Source organism: Vanessa cardui, chromosome 16 (assembly GCF_905220365.1).
Source record: "Vanessa cardui chromosome 16, ilVanCard2.1, whole genome shotgun sequence".
NCBI lineage: Eukaryota > Metazoa > Arthropoda > Insecta > Lepidoptera > Nymphalidae > Vanessa > Vanessa cardui.
Window position 1 is genome coordinate 10,238,462 of NC_061138.1, and position 26,390 is coordinate 10,264,851.

Below are 26,390 nucleotides of genomic sequence, written 5' to 3' on the forward strand. Positions count from 1 at the left end.
ATCGCGACGGAATCTCGGGCTAAAAGGGGAGGTTAGGGGGGTGTACTCCCGGTCCTCCCCTATTCCCCTCCTGTAGTAAATATACGCACGATTGCACGCCACTCTCGCTATCCTACGTCGATTCAGACTCGTGTGGACGGTTCACAGGACACTTTGTATACCGCTATAAATAGGCCTCGTAGTACGACACTCATATGTTTTATGGTATGAATGCATTGTAACTATGGCGCCTTGCAAACTTTGGTCAGTACTGCGCTATAAATAAAACAAATCGTCTCTTGTATTTTACTTTATTTGTCAATTTCTCATTAGTTCACTTGGGTACAATTTTTCTCGCTAATAAACAATTTTACATTTTTTAATATTCTTTATCTATTTAAAATATCACAGATCACACGATTTAACGGATTTTCGATTACCGCTGCATCGTATTTTTACATACATATGAGTTTAAAAACGCAGCCCTTTCGATTGCAATGGACGCGAGCTATGTATACACAAAAATACCTAAATAAAATTTATCACAAACAACTTTTCAATATAAAAAAAATAATGATTTCAAAACCTTTTTCTCTAAAATGACTTTCGAAGTAAAAACTAAATATTTTATATTTTGTCATGATTTTTAAATAATTATAATATAATCAAAATGCGATTTCAATAAAATAACCATGATTTACGTCAAATAAAATAGGATAGACAAAGTCTTATGTACAATATTAACATAATATAATATATCACAGTTGTTGAGACGGATACGTTTTAGCAAAATAGGCACATAATTAGTCTCAATAAAATATAAGCGTTTTAATATTAAAAGAAGAATTCAATAAATTATTTCAGTCCTATCTACACTAAATTATTTGAGCATGGAAAAGGGGTGATCTAAATTTTAGCTTTCAGAACGGTACATGTAAATTTTGAATTTAGTCATGAGTTTGGAAATATTTTATGAATGATATACTTGATCTGCGCCAGCGGCTGGCACGGCTTTTGCAAGGTATGAGAATGAACGAGCGTTTGGAAGGCCGGCGAGGACACAAGCGCTGAGAGCGGACCGAGTGAGGTTCATAGGAGCTGCGTCGTACCATTCCAATGTGTCACCATCATAGCATTCGACATGAGGTATCGTTGTGGAACCTGCAACATTTTATATTTAATTCATACATCATTACTTCAATATGTATGTATAACTAGTTGTCGGGCGCAGATTCGGTCGCGTCAGATGTCGGGCACAAAAAAAGCTTCATACTTCCTTGGGGTTTTATTGCAAGTTTTAAGACTTTCGGTCCAGTGGTTAGATCGCGAAAAAGTATCAAATACAATTTGAGTTTCTTTGTCATGTATAATAGTAGCATAGATTATATCAATGAGTTTTTAGTCTTACTAAGTTACTGTTTATGCTGTACTATTATAGTGTCCCCTAGTATAGATCTACTTTATTAAAATAAGATTTAGACAATTTTAGATAATAAAATGTACTTTCTAACACAATTTGGTATTTAGGCTAGGTTTGTAAGGCAAATCCTGACATCGTAGGTTCAATTCGTGAATTATTTTAGGTCCTGTTGAATCTCCATCCCATAGCAATATGAGATTGCAATTGTATTTACGCATGCTTTTGAGCAGTATAAAATCTCTTGAGCAAAATTTATTTATTAGAAATGGACCAGAAAAAACTTTTTAAATAATAAATAGGTGATATAAAAAGTAGGTGAATAAGATACATGGAAAAATTAAATATGCAATAAAAACCACAATCGTTGGTTCATTGGTTCACATTTCGGCATACAAAAGTTGGGTTGAACACTCGTTAAAAAACCTAACGTGAAGTCTGACTAATCCGGTATTCTGCGTAATTTGAAAATGGAGAGTATTTTTTGGTGAGTTAAAAAAAAGAAAAACGATTCCCTTCCATCATACTGAGATACTTAGTAATATATAAAATAACAAACCATTAAAACCTCCTATTACAAAAATCATGTCGTCCAGCAAGACTGTAGCAAAGTTGCTTCTGGCACTAAACATTTCCGTCACTTCCTGCCATTCGCTACCGCGCTGCGGACAAAACCGCTCCCCTGTGTAAAAATAGTACTCTCGTAAGGGGACTATCTTACCTCCTTTCTGATGTATTAAGTCATCAAGTTATTTTGAAACTTATACAAATATCCGAGCAGAGCTTATTGGAAAATATTGTTTCTGTGTCGATGTCAGTATAGTTAAATTTCCGGATTATAGAATTTTTAAAATAGTATAAAAACCTAAGCCCATAGTTAAAAAACTAAATTGAGAAATTTAATTGTTCACATTATTTTAATTCACATAATTGTACTAGTTAACATTAAAAATTCTTGCAGTAGCGAGATATTATTCCAACAATTTCGGGTTAATTTGTTAATTGTATTTAATAAAGAATAACGTATCGAACTTATGTCTATGGCTACCTACCTATACTAAAGCATGCAATCAATAACGAAATATATCTAAGGAAATGCGTTAATAATAAAATATTTGCATTCACCAGTATTAAGACGACTGTAACCGTTAAATCCACCCAAAGCATACAATGAGTCTCTGTACGCAATTAGACTGACTCCCGACCGTGGACTGAGCATTGACCGAATAAAACTCCACTGCTTAGTTTCCGAGTCAAAAATCTCGGCCGAACTCAATACCTCTTGACCGTTGAAACCTCCTACTATGTAAATCTGTAACGATTTGCTCTTACTAAAATATTTTTAATATTTCAAAACATCCAATACTATTTATTTTACAATAATTAAGTAATATATACCTACTGGAAAAACAAAAAAAGGTTTTTAAGTGAATAGTAATATAAAAATAAAAAGAGTAACTACTGAGTTTCTTGCCGGTTCTTCTCGGTAGAATCTCCTTTACGAACCGGTGGTAGCTTCACTTAATTGTAAAATGACGATTAAAAACTGCTTGTAAAAGCCTACTTGAATAAAGTTTGTTTTGATTGATTGATAATAGAATGTGACTATTTTCGTGAGTCATATAAAGCAGTAATTATGTCTTGTATATTTTTGATCGATGCATCATAACCAACTTTATTATATATTCCAGATTTATGGAAAGTTAAATAACCAAGTATTTTTTACATTTATCCATAAACCTTAACAGGTTTTTTGGTTAGCTAGGGACAATACCCTATACTAGTACTCACCTTGCCTCCAAGCGAAGCCGCACTGGCATCAGAGCGTTGTTTATTCATTGGCGTTGTCATTTCCCATTGGTTCTTTTGAGGGTAGTAGCGCTCGACTGAAGACATACGAGTACGACCATTGTAACCACCTAAGGCGTATATTAACCCATCTGCAACACATTTTCTATTCAACCGAGAGAGCTTAAAGCATATCTTCGAATTACAATATAATAATGGTAAATAAAAGATATTGAATCGAACCGGCGTAAAACTTTAGGTATCTACTAGTTTCATGTAGGAAAATAAAATGAAAATATTTTAGAACTTAGACTAGTCAAGATAATGTGTTGGTTGAGCTATCAGGATTCAGGACTAACCGTGAACGACAACACTGACGTAACATCTTGCTTGATACATGCAAGCTCGTTCATGCCAAGTATTGGCAACCGGGTCGTAACATCGAACAGTATTGAAATGGTCGCTGCCATCGAATCCGCCAATCATATATATTAAATTATTTAACGCACACAGTCCGTGATAAGCACGGGGTGATAAGTCCATATGAATGGAAAGAAACCAGCGGTCGGCTCTATAAAAAAAGTATCGTCGTTACAATGATTTTTTGCACTAATATAAATTTATTACTAAATCTAATTTTGCAGCACATACAAAATACGGCATAAAAAATAGAATAATTCCTTAAAAAATATACCGGGTATCATAAGTTTCAACAAAACTAGTTGGACTGCCAGCGCTCCAACCACCTACTGCAAAAAGTATTTCGTAAGGAATTCGTGGTCTCGCTAAAGGATCGTTAAGATCGGCTTCCCCATCTGGCCTCGAGTCCAAAACAGTGAGAAATACTACAGCTGGATACAACGCTTCCTGGCATTTCTATAACGAAATAATATTTAATTATAGAGCAGTCGTATATACTAAGTAATACATCTCAATAATAATATGTCTTACTTCGTCATCAATGACTGGCTGCCACTGTAAAATTTTTGACTTAAAATATTTGTAACCGATGTGACCAAAGCGCACGCAAGATAATAATGACGGGATATATTTTCTTCTATTTTCTAAGTCATGCTCTACCCACATTTTCACAGCTTGAAATACTATTTCTTCGTTCCTAACATTCAATTCATCGTCGCGTAATATATCTTCCAGTTCTTCGTGTGATAGTAATTTGAATTCACTACATTCTTTCAATATTCTCGCAATATTTTGTCTTATGAACAATTTTCCTTTATTTTCTAGCTCACTACAGAAATAACACCTGGCAAATTTAAATATTCCAAGACAGTTGTGAGGTCGTAATTCTTGTAAAAGGAATTGGCAACATAATTGTATAACACCAACGACATCAAATTGATCAGCGTAGGGTAATAAATATTCCACATTTTCAGCAGTAACTACACATGTCCCCGTATAAGCATAATCAAGTATTAAGTTCATATAATAGGAAGGGACGTCAACGACTATTTCTGTTTCTTCTGGTTTACCTTTTTTTAATGAATTTACAAAAATTGCTTTAAAGTAAGGACTGACTGCTGAAAGTATAGCTCGATGTACTTGAATAGATTTCTTATCTTTACAGACGATTACTCCGTCACATAATTGACCGTTTTGTCTTAACTCGTTCCATATTGCCGGAAATTCAACTACAGAATAATTTTCAGGGAGACACACACATTTTCTTTTTCGAGCTATAATTCTTCTTTTTGTTAAACGTGGCTTAGTAGCTGTTGCAGTACGCACAGAATTTTTGCTTTTTGATAGTTTTCGATGTTTCGAATTAAATTCCATCCCTTTCGAAAAAACGGCGGTCGAAACTTGTGGTCTGTCACGACGACAGTTTTAAGACAGTGGTAATTTCATTTGTTTCAATATTTTAAATTAAATAAAATTTTCAATTTAATTGAAATATTGTTATTTCGTTGGCCAGTTCGAAAAACACATGTCTATGGTTTTTTGTTCATGACAGACGCATACTGGTAACATCGAAAGCTCCGTCAGTTATTGTTTTTGTCTATAGACTCTCTTTTTCTTCCGGTTGTCAATATGGTGAGTTTCGCTCGAAGAAAAATAAAAATTATCCATAAAAATCTTCGTGATATCAACCCAGTGTGAAAGTTTTAAGTGATTTACAGTTAAAGCAGTGAAGTTAAAATGTGTTATTATATTTATTTCAGGGTGTCGACATCAACCATAAACACGACAGGAAAGTTAGGCGTACCGAAGTTAAATCTCAGGATGTATACCTGAGGTTGCTTGTTAAAGTAAGTAAATAAAGAAAATTGTAAATTATTTTACTTGGTAATTACGAGGCATATTATTTTTCATTGATCACAATAGTCTTAATATTCTAACCTAAATTTTTGTTGACAGTTATACAGATACTTGGCCAGACGTACAAATGCCAAGTTCAACACGATTGTCTTGCGTCGGCTGTTCATGAGCCGCATCAACCGGGCGCCCATTTCTTTGTCTCGTCTCGCTCGCCACATGAAGAAACCCACCCGTGAGGGTCTGATTGCTGTGGTGGTCGGAACCGTCACCAATGACGTGAGGCTGTATACAGTACCTAAGTTGACTGTTGCTGCACTTCATGTGACTGAAAAGGCACGCGCCCGTATCTTGGCTGCTGGAGGTAAGCAATGTTATATTCTATTTTATTGTTTAAAAATGTTAGGTTATGTAGCATGCTAATGTTTATCCTTTATAATTGATCAATATGATTGTTACCCCTATAAGCATACATATATGTTAATTTGCTGCCTTTTTTATATATTATTACAAAAATTTTAATACATATTAACAACCTTTGTATTCAATAACAAAAAGGGAAATAGGCAAAATTTTTAAATGAGAAGTTTCATTGTTATAATAAGTTGTAGAAAAGAAACATGTTACCAATAATTCTTAATATCTTACTTCAAAACTTTATTTAACTTAATATATAATGTTCTTATCAATTCAATTATTTTGATTCAGACCCTTAATGCAATTTAAATTTTTTAGGTTATTGAAACTAATTTAGTGTAAATATATTTCAATACAACAATATATCACTTTAGTTCATGAGACTATAGAACCAAATTATTAGTGACCAGTAGGACAACTATTACCATACAATTATGATTATTATATAGAAGATCTTTATTATGCTTAAAACTCTGATATAGTAGCTTGTGGTACAATCACTATAATAAAATGCTAACGAGAATTAAAATATATTACCAGTTTGACCTTTTACTTATTGACACTACAGTGAATTTCTATTACATGATTCAATTAAGCTTTTAACTGTTGAGTATATAATATACAAATAAAAAATAATAGTAACTTGACAATAAATGTGCATATTTGAACTGTATTCACTTCTGCAGCTTTTTTAGACTATTTTGTTCTGTTGTGATCTCAGTCTTATGTTTGACTTGTTTGTGGTCTTAGCTGTCTTAGCTTATATGTGTTAAATATAATTATTTTTCTAGGTGAGATTCTAACTTTCGATCAGCTGGCTCTCCGTGCTCCCACCGGCCGTAAGACCGTTCTGGTTCAGGGACGTAGGAATGCCCGTGAAGCTGTACGTCACTTTGGTCCTGCACCAGGTGCTCCACGCTCACACACTAAACCTTATGTACGTTCAAAGGGCCACGAGCGTTCAAGACCGAGCCGTCGCTCAAATGTGTAATCTTTTTAATATAAGAAGTACTACCTATGTTTTGTGTTTTCATTTATAATGCCTTAAAATCTAATTATATAAGAAAAACTAATATTTTTTTAGGTTGAAATATTATTATAAGTATTAAAAATACTATGGTTTCTGTTAAAAATATAATTTAATAACAATTGAATAATAAATATTTTCATAATATCTTTATAAACAACAAAATGATTGTGACCAATAATTCACCAACAATTCATCTTTTGGTGATACTCCCAATATTTGTTTTAACTTTGTAACTGCATCTGGCTTTCCAGAAGATTGTAAAGCCATCTTGATAGTTTTAGCAATTCTGTAACAAACATAAACACACTTCAATTCAGAAATCAAATGATTCAATAATAAAGTCACATTTTTCATAAAACACAATGATATTATTACTTAGTAATGAACAGCTTTATTAAATTATAACCTCAAGTTACATGATATAAAAAAACAATTCTTACCCTAACCACTCAACTGTTAAGGATTTTATATGTTGATGTAAAACAACATCATTGAATTTTGTATTTGTCATAGCAATCATTATTTTGTTCATCAAGGTAGGACCTGTAACAGTACATTTGAACTTATGTTTTAATTATTTAAATTCCAAAAGAAAACATCACCAAGTGTAAAACATACATTTGGTTGGCAATGTGCCACTCCATTTGCAACTGAAACTACTATTATCCATTTCTTCTAATATACATACATCTGGTGACTGTGTAACTGGTACCAGAGTTACAGGTCTGATCTTTAGACCGTTACTATTACTAGAGCTTGGCAATAATCTTGATAAAGTATTTATAATTTTTGATGGATCTGTTTGTTTACTTTTGATTTCAATCTGTAACAAACTACTATTACATAAAATATATACAGGTGTCGCAATTTATGCAATTAAGTTATGACCATGTTGTGGAAAGATTTTTTATTGGAAATCACCTCTATCACCCTAATTTGTTTGAGCTGCAATATTTGAGCCATTTATTCCTTATTATATCTGTATGATATAATGAATAAACAAATTCAACAGAAACAGGATTAGGTTGTTATATTTTAAAGCAAGAAGTTTCTCTTTTATACTCACATCAATACCTGTCAGAGTACAATACAGAATTATCCTAAACACAGCATTTGTCAGTAAATTTTCTAATTCTCTCAGAGACATACTATCTTCATTTTCTGTCACCAAACAAGCATTATCATCGAATACTGTCCCGTTAGTCATTTCAGGGTTTAACTTTTTAAGTAAATCTTGACTTGTATAAAGAGTTTCTGAGTAAGTAACTGCTCCCGTCCTTAGCATCCATGTGAAATGAGAATGAAGTTTTTTAAAAATATCATTGTCTCCTACAAGTGATAAGAAAATTATGTTTTAAAAAGTTATATTATTTATTGATAAAATATTTTTCAGTAGTAGGAGAATGTTTTTCTAGTTTCATTTATTTTAAATAAATAAAGGATAATTAACAAGAAATATATACCTGTGAGCTGTGTGAGAGATCTAGACTGGCCAAAATCATTTCTCCCTGTTTTAAGCCTCAAAGCTCTTTGAGAACAAATACTTTGTTCATTATCATATACTAAATCTGCTGATTGTTGAAGTTCTTTTGCAATTTTCTACAATTAAAAAAATCATTATTATTCATATTGTCTAATAAATCTTCATTAAATATTATTTGATAACGATTTAATGTTTATTAGATAATAACTGTTAATTTATATCTTACCTGCATGTGTTCTGAAAGTACTGGTGTTACATTGAGGAGCAACATTTTATCTTTCATCAGAACAACTATTGAGAATAATCTCTTAAGACCCCTCGCCCTTGTATCTTTCAAATGAAACATTAGACTCAGGACATGTCCTTGGGTGTCACTGAAGTATACCACTCCACCTTCTTTACTCCAACTCACCTAAATAGTAATAAGAAACTAAAACACTAAATATGTTAATAATAGCAATATAAAAGAAAAAAAAAAAAATACAGACGAATTGATAACCTCCTCCTTTTGGAAGTCGGTTGAAAATAAAATTACTATGTTTCTTTAACTATTATTCACTTGAAAATTATGTATTTATATAATCAAGAAAACAAATATTTACTTCACAAGTAATACTGCGTAGAGCAGCCTGCCTCAAGAAAGCAGTAACATCAGCATTGGGAACCGACTCTCTGCTACAAAATATAATTCCATCGTCGTCTCTTGATACATAAACGGTTTCAGGTCCTACAGAAGTACATCCACTACATTGAACTGCGCAATTCGACGATTCAGTTGTATGGGCCTCGTTATCCGTCGTAAATGTACAGAATAATGGTCGAGGTCCGTGAGCTTCACAAAAATGGCACAAACCAACAATTGCATTCATTTTTATTTAACATAAAATATCCTTAAAAAAGGAAAGACTAGTTTAAAACTTCATTACAACTAATTCATTTTGATATCATTTAAGTCTTTTTAATGTATGTATAATTTTATTAAACTTTGCATAATGAAATATAAAACGTTTTTATGAATAAATAAAAACAATAAGTTAACTTATACTCCGAATAATAAATTAATAAGATATATCAGTAACTGTTTTATTTTTAAAATGTCAAAATTGATGATTGTCAAGTCAATGTCATAACCAACGATCATATTTTTTGTAGTCTTCTTTTCTTTCAGAAAAAGACTCAAGTATCGAACTTTCGACCACAATCGCAAATGTTTTAATGTAGGTATCTACTTTTTAATGTTTATTTATTGGAAAAAAAACGATTCTTTTTAAATTTTACGAAAATATGTTAATAGTATGTTATTCAAATGAATAATTAATGATTTCTGGTTGTTTCATCATAATTCATTTATGTCGAAATCGTTGTTGTAATTATTTAATGAAATAAAAGGTTGAAATTACTCAGTTGTCTGACTCAGAGTAGAGTTGGGCGTAATAGTTCGCAACTGAGATCGCTCAGTTTAGTTCGCTCTTTGAGTTCTTCAACTCCCAGCTGCTTACCAACTACCGAGCATCTGGGAACTGAAGAGAGATGAAATAAAACAGCGATCAGACTATTATTGACACAAAAAAGGGCAGATATGCGGCAGCAGTGACAAGAATAAAATAAAATTTTGTACTAAAAATAAAAGATTAATGAAATGAATATTCGTAAAACATATTATATTTATTGCAAAAAAATAGGTTTATTATTTAGACAGTAATTAAAATAATGTTTTAGTATTTTTGCCTTTATATTTTTTATTAAATACCATATCATATAATATTATCTTTCTTGACAAGCATGTAGGTAAAAGTCAAACAAAAATAATTAACTTTTAATATTCACCATATTAAATTATTTATATTAACACGTTCAGTGCCAGCGACAAGCCTAGCGTGTTCATGCGAATTTCTATAGCCACGCCGCGAACACGCTAGGCTTGTTCTAAGAATTTCAGTGATATCTTAAAAACTAGGCTAAATTATTCATTCAAACTAATTGTGTGCAATCTTCAAGCGATAAGCTACTGAGTTTTTAAGTGGCCCGTTAAAAATAATATTTTTTTTTTATTTTAGAAAAAAATGTCTTTTGTAATGCCGGCGACACGCTAGGCTTGTTCACTTATTAAGGATAATCATAGATTGTCAAACTGTTTTTTCAACAAACCACATTTTATTAATGGCTTATTACCAATTTGTTGACAATTGAACTAATTTTGTTATTGTTTTCTCAAATTTGAGGAACTTTGTTACATTTTTTTTTGTACAAATATCTATTATTATAAAAATTTATACACCTTTGTAGTAAAACTATATAAGCCGTAATTCTGCCATTCCTATTTAATGACAAAGTTTATACTAAATTGTCTTACTTTGTGTTATGTTGATACTGATACTGATTATGTATTACAAGTACCTATATGTTAGTTCGATTAATCATTAACTACCACATACATACACCAAATATATAAAATCAAACACTAAATAAGGCTGATTTACCTTAAAAATGTAAACACATGTCAACTTCAAATTCGTGTTACAAGAATTGAAGTAATGAAACAATAAAACGAGTTTAGCTTACAAGAAGCTTGATTATTTTTTATATAATTTGTTTATTAATTATTACTTATTTAATTTTTCTTTATTATTATATCAAGACATGTGCACCGAATCGATATCCTATGACCTTTGAACATTTCTAGCAACTAAAAAGAAAGTGAACGAAACAAGTGAGATAAAAATTGATTTTAGAAATTAATAAGTATGTATTTGAGAAAAAAAAAGAAGGTGGATTTTTATGGACACTTTATGAAGCGAAATTTAAACTCTGTTTTAATTTGTATTGAAAGTTCTATTTTATTTTATTTGATTATACCTTACTAATTTCAAACTGACCCGCGTCCTTTGCAGGGATACAACAGTAGATAACAGATAACAGTATATATCATAAACAATTTTTTTATTGAAATACGAACTAAATCATAACGCGATAAAAAGTATATATCAAATTCGACACCAATGTAAATATGATATGTGGGAATTTATTAAAAAGTTTTACAACCACTGATTCATTATGATGTTTAGTTACCATAAAAGCGGTTTTTTGTCATAATTCCGGGATAAAACACTGACAACATCATTCTAAACACCTTAATTATTGCATAACACAAGAAATATTAACTAAAAAAGACCGTTTTAACAAAAAAATAATCATTTTTTTGTTCCTGTGCCAGTGGACACGCTACGCTTGTCCATACAATTTATCTTGCGATGCCGGGGACACGCTTAGCGTTTTCGCGGCATTATATATGCCGGCATCGCTATAAGCATAGGAAAAATGTAGGTGGCAGTGAACGTGTTAACACGTCTTTTAGATATTAGCGAGTGTCAGGTAGAATAACGCGCGAGCGAGCGAGCGAGACTAGAGAGAGAGAGGGAGAGAGAGAGAGAGGGGGGGAGAGAGAGAGAGAGAGAGAGAGAGGGGGAGAGAGAGAGAGAGAGATCAGATCTAGCCCGATGATTACATGTTCCAAACCGAATAAAACACTCGCTTAGAGCATTGTAGTGAAATAAGCTAAACCCTCTTCAAAAGAGTGTCAAACAACAAAGGACATTTACAAGCAGTTATTTTATTTTTAATCAAAGAAACATTGCAGAGATATTATAAATACAATATTTATTTAAAGACTTATTGATGTAACTGGCTTAGAAGTAGGGAGCCAACAAGGTCTTGAGCTCAAATCTCTGGTAGAACGAATGAAAAGTATTAAGGTTTTTCTGAAAAGGAAATAGCAATACAGGGTTTCTGTATGTGGTAGTGTTTACACTATCTTGATTAAGAGATAATCGCCAAAAAATTAACATTATTTAAATAAAGATATTTATTATTATATAACATTTAAAATGTTGTTTGCATTGAGTGATTTTAATTAGAAAAAAACAATTAAAGCAAACAAAATTTTCATAGATTTTAATTTAGTAAGATTACAAAATGTATGTCTATGTAAATTGTAAAAACTGAAACTAGTTATGGGATTTAAGACACGACAATTTAATATATTTGGAATAGATAATGGTATTATATATTAAGCCTTATTCATTATATTTTTAGTAACATTGACTTAGAGAGAAATTAAAACACCAATGCCATGATTTTCAATAACTCATTTATTGAACTGTACACGGATTCAGTTTAATTTTCATGGAACATCACTTGCACAGCTTACAATTGTACCAACTGTGCCGCATTCACCATACGACAGACGGTAATACAAGTTTAACATTACATAAATTATTAACAGTTATAATATTACCCCGCCAAAACTAGCCAGGTATAAATGGTAACCGCGGTCAGCAAAGCGAGAACATGATTTTAGAATATCAGAAAAGAAAAAATTTCGTATGTAATAAATTATTTTAATTATAAACAAATAACATTTGTGTCGCCTATTGAAAAAAAAATTGTCTAAATTTTACGCTTTACACTACTATGTCTTATTTCTTAGAGACGGGTTTGTAGGCTAGTTTCCTGGATTTGATTGTAGACCACTTGTGCCGTTTATAGTAATATACTATGGCAGCCAACACTGAAAAGATGCCTAAGGCCTTGATAGTCATAAGACGACGATCGTCAAGTTCTGGTTCAGAGCACCACCGGAGGAAAGTGGCAACGTCCTTGGCCAATTGGGACGCCGTTGCTGGTGTCCCGTCACTGTATTCTGCCGCCTGTATGCAAAAAAATATATAAAATATTAGCAAAGGATAATAAACTTAGTGCTTAAAATCATTATGATCATAGAAATAGTGTAATCAGATTCTGAACAGTCATATACTAAATATTACAATGCATTTTCATTTAGTAGTATTTGAGCTTCATTGTGAAATAATTATAGCATAATTTGTTACTACAGATTAATAAAATGTTTAGTTTTCAACATTATCCTTATATGCACCATAATGATCAATTATTGATTGAAAAATGATGTGTTATGTAATCAACTGGTATTCAAAATAAATTAATGTGATTTATTTGAATGATGTTGATTTTATGCAGATCATATCATAACATTAGTACCTAGGTTAAAACAGAAAAAGAAAGGTGTTTTGACATAAAACTCATAAAAACTCACCAGTTACAATCATACGAAATTTAGAATAACATTTCAAATATCACTCATAAGATATTATATGATTTTTTTTTTGATTGAATTAACATATTCTTCCCTATCAAAAAGTGAACTTATACATAGAGCCTGCTATATTTTTTTTGATCTTTGTTTGAATTATTTAAGTAAATATGAATAATAGGAATAATTATATTGATAGATTGCTATTTACCTCATCAAACAGCACTTGTGCCATAGAAATGGCACCACCAGGGAAGTATGGGTTGTAATTTTGTCCCTCTCGCAATATGATTCCAGCTGGTGCATCCATATATCCAGTCAGTAGGGCAAAGATGTAGTCTTCCCCACCCTTGCGAGCTGATACTATGAGTGACAAGTCGGGTGGGTAAGCACCTGGAATATAAAATAAAGTTATAGGACCAATAACACTCTGACTTTAACAAAAAGAATATTGTGCCATCTTTTTCATTCAATATTTTTCACTCTACCAAATCCTATTTACCTGGGGTCAGTACAAAATGCTTTAACACGTTTTTCTTTTATTATTAAAAATTATCTCAATCCAATGCAAATTTCAACCATATGGATTGATTAATATTTATGAAAGTCTTATTTGAACTATTACATCATTGAACATGTGTTTAATAAATATTCAATATATTTTTAAGTTTTGAAATAGTTCTGGCATTATTATAAGTATCAAATTTACCGTTGTTGGCAGCTCTGGCAGCATTCTCATTGGGGTATGGAGAAGGTAGGTAGTCTGAGAGTTTTCCAGGTCTCTCAAAATAGTTGCCTTCTTCATCAGGACCATCTTTCACCATGACCTTAAATTAGTTTTTTTTAATAACTAAAATTACAGATTTTGTGAAATATTCAAACATGGATATACATATACATATATATATATTTAATAATATAATACAAGTATGTCTAAGATAAATGCATAAGTCCCTTGCCTACATATTACATGACTGACAACAACTGTTTAAAATTTGTGAGTTCATAGTATGCTTACCTCAGCTGCTTCAGCCTTTGCTTCTTCTTCAGTATGGGTGACATTGACCAAGTTACGGTAAGCAATGTACTGCAGAGAGTGGCAGGCTTTGCATACTTGCTTGTATACTTCATACCCACGGCGAACACTTAGAAAAATTAAAGAATTTATATTATAAGCAAATTAATTTGTTTTCTTTAAAATGATTTATAGGATATCACATATAAATAATGTCTACATTGTTCCATTAATATGACCCACTGATGATCAGTCTTTAATTAAAATTTTTGAGACTCTTTGACCACTCCTTCAATTGGTATAAAATTTGATTCAGTGTATGCATGATCCCTTATGATGATTACAGCACTTACTATTCCTTTTATCCCCGCTATGTGCCTGCCAAAATTACCTAACCATTTTTTAGGCTTTTGTGACATGAGTGTGACTCGTATATCAAAAGGCTCATATAACTATCAATACTAATATTATAAATGCAAAACTATCTCTTTTCTTTTATTACCACTTCCACCTCATCATCAATCGAACACTTCTTCGAATCGAAACTGCAGTCGAAAACTTGTTCTTCTATTAACTTCTCTAGTTTTATTAAACCGAGTGAGCCTTAGTATTGATTTTGAACACTTGAGAGAAATAAGGTACATAATTTCATTTAAAAATCTCACCTCGCATGGTCTAAAGATTGGAACCAACCATCATGGCTCCAAGGCTGGTGAAATGCATGGGCCCTGTCATCAGAAGCTTCAACAGATTGCTCTAAAGCAAAGAGTAGAGCACCTACTCCACCACCAACCACACCCAATGTGGATAACCACTGAAAATATAATACCACAAAATTATAACACCATTATCAATAATGTAATGCGAATACCATGAGCTCCAATTATTCTAACTTTGTTGGATGCATTGAATCCATTTTATAAATAATGTCTTCATCAGGGTCTTCATCATTTTATATAATGTCAAACAAAATATTTGTTATTTGGTTCTAATTTAAGATAAGATAAGCATTTTTAATTTATACTTAAACTTACATTATCAGGTATATAGTTTACTGTGACAAATCATCATAATAGTCATATTTTAAAACTATATGGTGACTTATATGTTATTTGTCAGGGGTGCATAGAGTTAGCAATAACAGTCTATAAATAAAACAATGTTAATAATGTAGTTAACTAAACCTAAATACATTGTTGGTCCTTAAGATTTTTTTTATGATTGTAATTCTTTTTTTTTCTTTGTTATTTCAATGGCACTTTTATACAAATATTAAAGTAGGTACTTACCAATTTCCTATTCTTTGTCCATCCCTTAGCAGTGGTGGACAGCTGACGGACCTGCAAGGGATGACTGTAATTAATTTTCAATATAGTAGTTACATAATGTTGAGAAGGTTATGCTTCGCCCCGATTATTTTTGCACACACTGAGCAACCACCTATCTTCGATTACTTTCAACACCCACTATTTAAAGTATAACGCGATATTAACTATTGTAGACGTATAAATTTAATAAATTGCACCAGTTTTCCGCAGAGATTAGAACTTCTGTAACCTCTTTTTTTTGTTGCAGGGGTTGCACTTTAGAAACACTAACTAAAATGTAATTGTACTGGAATTAGTTTTATATTTATAGTTATACCTTGGGTCCAACTATCCCATAATTTTTCAAAAGTCGTGCCCCACAAATCCTGCCTACGGCGGCCGCCATGATAGTAAAACGTCGTAATGAAAGACGAATCGACTGACATGAGACATCTACCATCAAAATTTCATTGCAAACACTAAAAATTATATTGTCTATATTATACTGGTTGTTTATTATTAAAATTTTTAATTGAATAAATTAATTTTGTGATGTAACAGCATGATAACTTAGTTGCTTTGTTTTTATAAATCCGTATTCATTCATTATAGAAATAATATGGTATACATTTTGTATTAGTAGTAGTGTAAGACAGGGATATTTTTAAATTAAGTATGTATCATTTTTTATAAATTTATGTAAATTTAGCATAATAATAGATCGCATCACATTGATATTTGCTTGTCGAGATAGCGATAATGTCTACTTTATTGGTAAGTTAATAATAATGCAAAAGCAAACGTTTATACTATTACAATGATCTATGATATAAAAATAAATCAATGAATTTGTTGCTAAGTGCAAATCTCGAGAATAGCTGAGCTGATATCGTCATTTTTTTAGAATGTTTATGGAGTCTTGGTTTTCTGCACTGAGATTTTTTTCTGAAAAAGTTTAAAAGCAACAATTTTCTATAATCTTCTACAGACGATTTGTAATAATACTTAAACGTCAATTTGAACCATAATTTAATAATACACGATAAAGTTCAAGTGTTACTGTATAAGTTCGAGGAAGGCAAAACCGTGTGAATAGATTATTCTCTATTAAGATTAAATACTTAAATTACATGTTGTATTTTTATTACAGCATTATAATTATAGTGGATATTTTCGGAGACATTAGAGATTTAAAACTATTATTGTCTAATGCCAAAAAGCTGGGAACACAATCCTGGCATAATAACTTTTTTGGAAGAAAAATCAATAAAATTGACATCACCAACAGAATGAAGTTTGACAGTTTGACATTGACTTTCGGATTTTTGTGTTCTCACATGGGATGGAGTTGGTTTAAATAAACTTGTATTGCAAAAATATATAACATGTATTATTTAATCATATAAGTTCTAGTCTTCAATGAGATTCGATCTTATTAAAGGATTTCGTAGTTACTTATTATGCAAGTCATTTAAAAGGTTAATTCTTAATTCATAAATATACTGAAACCGGCGTGAGAGAATTTCTGTTATAAATATTATATTATATTAATTGAAATAATTTTAGTTCGAGAAATTATTCAAGCACAATAAAAATGCAAGTTTTTACTCAAAAACGTAATCCAATCACTGGTGATACGGAGTGGGATGTCCAACATGAAGATTACGACTATCACCAAGAAATAGCCCGATCAGCTTTTGCTGATATGCTTCACGATACAGAAAGGAATAAGAAATACTATAGAGCTTTGCAACTTGCAATACAAAAAGTGCATAATCATGGCAAGAAAGCAAATGTATTGGACATAGGTATGTATCATTCATTTTCGATAAACATTTTATTTATGTAAAATATTTTTTGCAATTTTAAGTGACTAATACTCTAAAAATAACTAACACACATCATATTTCCTATAATAAAACAAACAGAAAAGCTTTAATGAATCAAATATGCTTATACACTGAATTATTTCAATGAAATAATAATTTCATTAAATATTAATAAATTTGTATAATGGTAAGTTAATACTAATTTTTCAGGAACTGGTACAGGATTATTGTCTATTATGGCAGCAAAATGCGGAGCTGATACTATCACAGCGTGTGAAGCATTCAAACCTATGGCCGAATGTTGTATAAAGATCTTACAGATGAATGGTGTGGCTGATAAAATAACTGTTATTCCTAAAAGATCTACCGAGTTGACAGTTGGTGATGATGGAGACATGAAACAGAAGGCTAATATATTGGTTACTGAAGTGTTTGATACTGAATTGATTGGTGAAGGTAAATATAAAATTTTATTATGAAATAATCTTAACTAATATTTGGTAACTTACTAAAGTGAGTCTCTTTTATCTGTTATGATATCACACTTTGAATATTCAATCAAATTGTCATGAACTTTTGCTTACACATTATTGGAGCACAGTAAAAGGATATATATGTATCTTAACAAGAAAACAGGCTATTGAAAGTACACATAACTGTAATCCTAAATTCAATTAATCTACTTTAAATAGATCTTAAATTTCAAGTTTATTAGGCATTATTATATTGAAGTAATAGTAGCTTAACAAAGTAGAGCCTATAAGTCTAGCTTTTGTGTAGCTCAATTCTTAAACAAGCATTTTACTTAACTGAGCCACAACTGAGGACACAGGAAGGCATATTTGCAAAGGCTATGTCTCTTAGTTTATTTTTAAAATAACTTTTGTAGGTAAAATGCCAGTGTTATTTAGTTGTTAATGAGAATTATATTAATTGTTAATTCATTTTACTTTTATTACTGTATTTTTTTATATAGTAAACTGTTGTAGCTACCATAATGGACAGTGACACTTTTATTTTAAGGTGCATTGTCAACCTTTTCACATGCTCATAAATATCTCCTGGAGGAAGAATGTCTTGTTATTCCCGACTCAGCTGTTATATATGCTCAGGTTATTGAAAGCCCACTGCTGCAAAAATGGAATAAACTAAATGATTTGGTTGATGAAGACTTGCAACTAATATTACGTACACCTAAAAAGGTATTAAAAAGTTTACGATTTATTCAGTATTTTCGACAGAATTAACAATAATTAAAACATATAAAAGACTTGAAACGTAAAAAATTAAAGTAAATTGCAATTTTAATTCGACGACCTCCATGGTCGAGTGGTGTGTACACCGGTTTTCATGGGTACGCCACTCTGAGGTCCCGAGTTCGATTCCTGGCCGAGTCGATGTAGATTACCAATAGTTTTCTATGTTGTCTTGGGTCTGGGTGTTTGTGGTACCGTCGTTACTTCTGATTGCCCATAACACAAGTGCTTCAGCTACTTACATTGGGATTAGAGTAATGTATGTGATGTTGTCTCATATTTATTATTTATTATTATAATTAAAATACTACATATTGTGAATAATTTGATTTCAGATGAAAGACTGTGCTGGTTCAGCCGCTGTGCATGACATTCAGCTGTCTCAAGTTCCACGGGAGGCATTCAAGGAACTCTCTGATCAGATACCAATATTTTATTACGATTGGTCTGGTCATTCCTCGATTGATATGAAACGTACTGTCCAGCAGCTCTTCACAGTGACCAATACTGGCAAAGCTCAAATGATCTTTATGTGGTGGGAACTCAATATGGACCCTGAAGGTATTACTATTTCACAAGAACCTTTACTTTAAATATCATATTTACAATTTCGAAAAACAAATTTTGACATTCAATTATGACTTTTTGTTACAAATAAGATAATATATTTTACTTTGATATTAATGATCTTCAACATTTTCTCTATTAATGTAATAATTAAATACTTTTTGCTGTCTTAGATTTTCGCGATTATTACACATTGAAATAAAACTAGTTTTAACGGATTTAAATCGCGTATATTAATTATTTTTTATCATCCCAACGTTTTGAGCACTTTACAGCGTTTGTGGTCACGGGTAGACTGTAAAGTGCTCAAAACATAGTTTCATATCAATACTTTTTGTTGTTTTAGGTAAAATATGCTTAAGTTGTGCACCATGGTGGGCACATCCTGATGCTAATTTATCATCAGAAAGCCCCAAAGACACCATACCATGGCGTGACCATTGGATGCAAGCAGTTTATTATCTACCACGGGAATTGATAGTAGAAAAGCATTCCGAAGTCTCTTTGATATCCTGTCAAGATGAGTACTCATTATGGTTCTATTTACAAGACGAGAAAACAAAACATAAACATTATCAAAGACCCGTATGTGAGTGTGGGGTTCACATGGCGCTATCAAGAACTCATGTCTCTTACTTGAATGATGGGAGACGAAGTAAAAAATTACTTCAGAAAGTAATAGAAGAAGTTTCAAAGGATTCTGTAGTTTTAGACCTGAATGGTAGTAGTTTTCTTGGGCTGGCGGCTGCAAGAGTAGGTGCTAAGTCCGTATACATCATTGAAAATATGAGTTTAAATATTGGAATTTTAAATGATTATATCAAAGAGAATGGAATAGAAAATGTTCAGATAATATCAGAACCGACAGATGAGATTTTAGAAAAAGTTACTAATATAGTCTGTGATCCCAACTTTAGTAGTGCGATACTACCGTGGGAGAATTTAAAAGTGGCATACTTGTTGTACAAGTATAGAAATAAATTGAAGGATGGTATTACTGTAATACCTACGAGTTGCGAGTTTTGGGCAATGCCTGTTGAATTTCAAGATTTGCATAAGATAAGGATACCGCTTGGTATTTGTGAGGGAATTGACATGTCTATATTTGATACACTAGTTGAGGTAATTGATTGTTTGATATTTATATTTTGAATATATGTACAGTCAGAGTAAGAAAATTCGTTTTCAAATTCATATCTTCATCAAGTCGTTAGCTCTTAGTACCTTTTAAAACTAAATCACTAAACTGACAACTGCATATAAAATTAAACTTACATAGTATGATAACTTGGTTCAAAATAGTGTAACATCTTTTTAAATTAGATATATTATCTTCTACTGAATTGTCAAAATGTGCCTGTCTGTGTCATATATTCTCGATCGGTAAAGCACAGATAATCGCTCATACTGAGCACGCGAAAATAGATCTTAAGGTGACGAACCTTTTCTTACCCCGACTGTATACGTGTTTCCTTCTTATAACCTGCATGCCTTTAAAGGCGTGAAAGCTACTGACATGGCGAGGGCGACGACTGTGCTGACTGTTTTCGCCTTTGGACACTAACTACCACGTACTATCAAGTGGAATGGAGTCTTCCAAGATTGTTTAAAAAAAGAAAAAAAAAACTTAGATTTACATTTACATGGTATATGTATAACATAAGCTAATATTAGCTTAATTCCACCCTTATTTCAATACCATTGCACTGACATTTGAAACACCATAGATTGTTTAGATCTTAAACTTGATGTGATATTATATCAATTCAAGTTTATAGTATGTAGTTGCTTTATCAATAAATTGGAAACAATTGTATAGTTTGTGTTGCGGTTGGAGAACTGTAATGCCTGTAATTATACTGGCTTACTCATCAATCAAAAAGGAGCTTTTGATTGTTGAGTAAGCCAGTGTAATCAGGATAAGGAACATAACATTTTCGATTCGAACATGATCGCCGACGCCGGGCCAATACGGCGTAAGATGTGGCTTTTATGTTAGTTTGCCATGAAATAAGCAAATAAGTGTGTTTTATTTGTAATGTATTTCTTGGTGGTAGGGCTTTGTGCAAGCCCGTCTGGGTAGGTACCACCCACTCATCAGGTATTCTGCCGTCAAATAACAGTACTCAGTATTCTTGTGTTCCGGTTTGAAGGGTGAGTGAGCCAGTGTAACTACAGGCACAAGGGATATGACATCTTAGTTCCCAAGGTTGGTGGTACATTGACGATGTAAGGAATTGTAATATTTCTTACAGCGTCATTGTCTATGAGTGATGGTGACCACTTACCATTAGGTGGCCCAAATGCTCGTCTCCCAAACTATATCATAAAAAAAATCCAGAAAATTAAACCATAATGATTTTGCATATTGTCCTGGGTTAAGTAAAGAATACGGGCAAACTAAGTGTACTCATACATATGTTATCAACAATTCCAATATGTATAAGAGCAGTTATATGTAAGATAGTAGGTAAATAATGTATGCAATTACATTCCAGAAGTCTCGTATGATCAGCGATTCGGAGATAGAAGCGCAGCCTCTGTGGGAGTATCCTTGTAAATGTCGTGGACTGCCGAGAAAATTGTTTGATATACACCTGAAAGATTTGAAGCCTACTTTCGCATGCGATGGGAAAAATCCAATCGTGTAAGTAATTTATTTATATACGTCTGTTCTGTACCGGTAATAGTATTAAATTGCCAGTGTAACTGCAGGCACAAGGGACATAACAACATAGTTCCCAAGGTTGGTGGCACATTGACGATGTAAGGAACAGTTAATATTTCTTACAGCGTCATTGTCTATGGGTGATGGTGACCACTTACCATCAGGTGGCCCATCTATCCACAAACCTATACTATAAAAAAAAATTATAATCCGTTGCGTAGTTTTAAAGATCTAAGTACACATAGGGACAGACAGTGGTGAGCGACTTTTTACTTTATGTATGTAACATTCAATTGAAGAATTGCTAAAGCTAAATCTTACGATTACATATTAGATTTATTTCTGCTATGTTATGCAGTACAAACAATTTTCTTATAAATATATCTTTTTTAAAATACAAAACCATTCTCCCCTCCACTTAAAATATGAAAACGAAATTTTATCAAATTTGGATCAGCGGTTTGATCGCGAAAGTGCGAGAGATAAACAGACATACAGAGTTACTTTTTCACATTTATAATATTAATATAGATTTAATATTATAGTACTCGGACACAACTTAGATGCAGCATCGGCAGAATTCGTAAAAACGATCACACCTGAATTGAGTATGCTATACCAAATTATCAATATCTATTTCTCATGTGAATATGATCTTTACACAGACGTAATAACTTGTAATATCATATGAATATATTCATAAATTTGACACGTCGATATACATCTCGGCTTAAACTGGCGCGAGAATCTATAATGACGAATAGCGTTCAATGGCGCGAAAGGGAGCTATTTCCATTGGTCGTGTAAATCGAATTTATTTTCTATTCATTGCATTTTACGAAGCTACATCTAGTTTGTGTCGTACTGTACTTGAAGTTCCTGTAATGACATTGCTAATATTTAAAACGATTTTTTTTATCTAAAATAAGGAACACCTTAGACTATTATAATTCCATCGATTATTATAAAACCAAAGACATCTCGTTAGTCTCGAGTTGTTTATTTGTCTTTACTCTTGTTCTTGGGCCATAGTAGAAATCGGTTCGATTCTAAAATGTGTATATTTTGTGTTTAAGGGATTCAGAGATTGAAGGAGTTAATCCAGTGAACGGTTTTGCGATATGGGCCGTGTGGGTAGTGGGGGAAAACCGCATTAGCTCGGGGCCTGTGGACTGGCCGAACTTTGGGGATAACGTTAATTGGGATTTGCACACCAGGCAGGCGGTGAAGATTCTTGTAAGTTTTAGAAGTAAAAATGGTTACATTCTTGGGACTATCAAATACAACAACAACAACAACAGCCTGTAAATTCCCACTGCTGGGCTAAAGTCCTCCTCTCCCTTTGAGGAGAAGGTTTGGAACATATTCCACCACGCTGTTCCAATGCGGGTTGGTGGAATACACATGTGGCAGAATTTCTATGAAAATTGACACATGCAGGTTTCCTCACGATGTTTTCCTTCACCGCACATTAAGCACATGAATCAGCGGTGCTTGCCTGGGTTTGAACCCGCAATCATCGGTTAAGATGCACGCGTTCTAACCACTGGGCCATCTCGACTCAATCGCATCGGTGGTTCAGTGGTAGAATGCTCGCCTGCCTATCAAATACACATGCATGGAATACAAATATAATTTACATAACTGCAATTATCTTTTGTATTTTTCGTATAATAGTCCTTCTTATTCATTATTTAAATCCGATCAAGTTATTTGCTTGTTGTGTGTGTGTTGTTTTTCATTTGCGGGTCATATTATATGGTATCAACAAAAGCTTTTCTTCTGAATGCGGGTTTTGCCTATAGGTTGGTTTATACTAGAAGCGGGATGCGTGGAGAACATTTTTGAAATATTCAACCGTATCCACAGCTCTTAATCAGAAATTCGAATACCAATAAAAATTAATAGAAGTCAAAATATAAAAACAATATTTAAAACTGTTTAATTTTAAACCTACTACTTTTTTTGATATTAAGTTATTTTTAATATTTGTAACCAATGTAATTTAATGTATCAAGAGCGTTATGGTCTTTATAGCTTGTTGTTGTTGATGATGATGAAGTAGTACCCTGTTGTATTTAAACAATTACGAATTTCCAATTATAACAACCGTATCTACGTATAGAAAATAGGTTAATGGAGACTTCGAGAAATCGACAATTTGTAAAATCGATTAGGAATAGAAGTAGAGATACATGAAGACTTATACGTGTTTTCTCGCTTTTTGGAATAGTGTTGGCTTATGCCAATTCAAATCAATTTTATTCAAGTAAACTTCACATTGAAGCGTTTTTGAATCGTCGATAATTAAATACTAACCACCGTTTCGGAAAGCAACTTCTAGCGAGAAGAAACGGCAAGAAACTCGTATAGTTGCTCTTTTCAAATAAACAGATTTACAACGCTTTTATTTACAGTAATTAGTGTCCTATGATGGAAACAGAGCATAACTCCATGCGTTTTTTTTCTAAAAAGTACTCTTTTAATGAATAATATGATTTATTTAATTATTAAGTCTAATAATAATCTTTTTAAATTTTGAAAATGGTAGATTGATTATTTTTTCCGGTACCTTTTTTACTTCTTCTTTCGTTCTTTACTTGATGGTAGAGCTTTGTGCAAGCCCGTCTGGGTAGGTACCACCCACTCATAAGTTATTCTACCGCCAAATAACAGTACTCAGTATTGTTGTGTTCCGGTTTGAAGGGTGAGTGAGCCAGTGTAACTACAGGCACAAGGAACATAACATCTTAGCTCCCAAGGTTGGTGGCACATTGACGATGTAAAGAATAGTAGATATTTCTTACAGCGTCATTGTCTATGGGTGATGCTGACCACTTTCCATCAGGTGGCCCATATGCTCGTCCGCCAACCTATACCATAAAAACAAAAAAAAACATATTATATACCGGTGCGTATACCATTGCCCAAGAACGTTCTATTTACCGTATGCAAACGGAAACTGGGGGTTACAAGTTTATTCTTATTTCTTGTATTAATAGTATGTATATCAGCATTGATGGAATATTTTTTTATATTCTTTTGTATAAACATTATATTATCATAAATATATTGCGAAGCAGCCGTTAATACACCTATTTCATTAAATTTCTCGCGTAATGATGTCCTAGAGCTAATATTGTAAATAGATCGGATAGCTCTTCTCTGTAGAATTAAAACAACTTCAATATCTGCTGCATTACCCCATAACAACATTCCATATGACATAAGACAGTAAAAAATACTAAAATAAACTAGCCTAGCAGTACTCATGTCCGTGAGTTTTCTAATTATTTTTATTGCATAAATGGCACTACTTAGTTTCCTTGCTAGGGTATACAAATGGGCCCCACTGCAGATTGGAGTCAAGGGTTATCCCTAAAAAGACCGTCGACACAACAAACTCAAGCCTTTTATTTTTCAAAGTGATTGCAGAAAGCTTTGATTTAATATTTGGCAAGGAAAACAAAACACATTTCGTCTTTTTGGCATTCAGTACTAAATGATTTATGTCAAACCAACCAAGAACCCGCGACAGAGAACTGCTTACAACGACATAGTTGTTTATTTTTCTTTCAAGTTTAAAAATAAGGGATGTGTCATTTGCAAACTGTACATTATCGCAAGTTTTTTTTACAAAATTACCAATTAGTATTATAGTGATATTTTGGGAAGTTTTTTAACCTTACGCTTAGAGCCACTTAAAAGTGGCTTAAAAATAAGGTTTACGGTGTTTTCGTTACATCTCAACACGATACTAACATCAAATGAAAATTTATTTTCATTAATTCACATTATTGAAATGTATTTTTTGGGGCCTTTTTATTTACTATATATATATATTTTATATTTGTTTCAGAAACATTCAAGAACAGTAACTGACTCGGATGTATGGTATTACCAAGTAGCCTGCGATTTGGAGAAGGGACAATTCAATCTGCATATAGACTGGGTCAATGAAGAATAATTATAGTCTGTATCAATCATATATTTAATAAATATTGATGCAATTACTTTATACATATATAGTTATTTTAATTAATAAGATATAAAATAATCTGATGATTATTAATGACTCTGCGTGTTGGGACATTTTTGTCATAGTTTTTATTTACATGCATTTACAACTGAATGAAATCAACGACAATATGGTTTATATTGTTTTTTTTTTTTTTTTTTTTAAAATAGTTTATTTATTTTGGTTACTGACTCTTTCGAGTACAAGTATTAAATGTAAACGTTTTTAAAATAAA

The 26,390-nt window shown here is 32.2% G+C and overlaps 5 protein-coding genes across 5 annotated transcripts; 2 read left to right on the forward strand and 3 right to left on the reverse strand.

Moving 5' to 3' along the window:
* Positions 1 to 288: 288 nt before the first annotated feature.
* On the reverse strand, positions 289 to 5,089 carry LOC124536011 (kelch-like protein 10). The gene is made up of 7 exons (XM_047112377.1): positions 4,136 to 5,089; positions 3,879 to 4,060; positions 3,544 to 3,755; positions 3,188 to 3,336; positions 2,522 to 2,708; positions 1,956 to 2,078; positions 289 to 1,140 (listed from the first exon to the last, which is right to left on the reverse strand). Exons 1-7 carry the CDS (start codon positions 4,976 to 4,978, stop codon positions 950 to 952), a joined length of 1,887 nt encoding a protein of 628 aa, XP_046968333.1. The 5' UTR covers positions 4,979 to 5,089; the 3' UTR covers positions 289 to 949.
* Positions 5,090 to 5,130: 41 nt separating this feature from the next.
* On the forward strand, positions 5,131 to 6,893 carry LOC124536014 (60S ribosomal protein L18). Its single transcript, XM_047112387.1, has 4 exons — positions 5,131 to 5,236; positions 5,365 to 5,451; positions 5,561 to 5,822; positions 6,667 to 6,893. The coding sequence occupies exons 1-4, from the start codon at positions 5,234 to 5,236 to the stop codon at positions 6,864 to 6,866; spliced, it is 552 nt and encodes a 183-aa protein (XP_046968343.1). The 5' UTR covers positions 5,131 to 5,233; the 3' UTR covers positions 6,867 to 6,893.
* A 105-nt stretch (positions 6,894 to 6,998) lies between these two features.
* On the reverse strand, positions 6,999 to 9,466 carry LOC124536441 (folliculin). Its single transcript, XM_047112982.1, has 7 exons — positions 8,991 to 9,466; positions 8,615 to 8,800; positions 8,369 to 8,504; positions 7,972 to 8,234; positions 7,524 to 7,728; positions 7,346 to 7,448; positions 6,999 to 7,191 (listed from the first exon to the last, which is right to left on the reverse strand). Exons 1-7 carry the CDS (start codon positions 9,255 to 9,257, stop codon positions 7,053 to 7,055), a joined length of 1,299 nt encoding a protein of 432 aa, XP_046968938.1. The 5' UTR covers positions 9,258 to 9,466; the 3' UTR covers positions 6,999 to 7,052.
* Positions 9,467 to 12,518: 3,052 nt separating this feature from the next.
* Positions 12,519 to 16,305, reverse strand: LOC124536260 (cytochrome c1-2, heme protein, mitochondrial). The gene is made up of 7 exons (XM_047112766.1): positions 16,155 to 16,305; positions 15,800 to 15,850; positions 15,176 to 15,324; positions 14,514 to 14,640; positions 14,205 to 14,322; positions 13,707 to 13,888; positions 12,519 to 13,094 (listed from the first exon to the last, which is right to left on the reverse strand). The coding sequence occupies exons 1-7, from the start codon at positions 16,275 to 16,277 to the stop codon at positions 12,864 to 12,866; spliced, it is 981 nt and encodes a 326-aa protein (XP_046968722.1). The 5' UTR covers positions 16,278 to 16,305; the 3' UTR covers positions 12,519 to 12,863.
* Positions 16,306 to 17,092: 787 nt separating this feature from the next.
* Positions 17,093 to 26,157, forward strand: LOC124536268 (protein arginine N-methyltransferase 7). Its single transcript, XM_047112773.1, has 9 exons — positions 17,093 to 17,295; positions 17,384 to 17,625; positions 17,857 to 18,102; positions 18,670 to 18,848; positions 19,238 to 19,463; positions 19,816 to 20,591; positions 21,968 to 22,116; positions 23,214 to 23,373; positions 25,997 to 26,157. The coding sequence occupies exons 1-9, from the start codon at positions 17,237 to 17,239 to the stop codon at positions 26,102 to 26,104; spliced, it is 2,145 nt and encodes a 714-aa protein (XP_046968729.1). The 5' UTR covers positions 17,093 to 17,236; the 3' UTR covers positions 26,105 to 26,157.
* Positions 26,158 to 26,390: the final 233 nt, after the last annotated feature.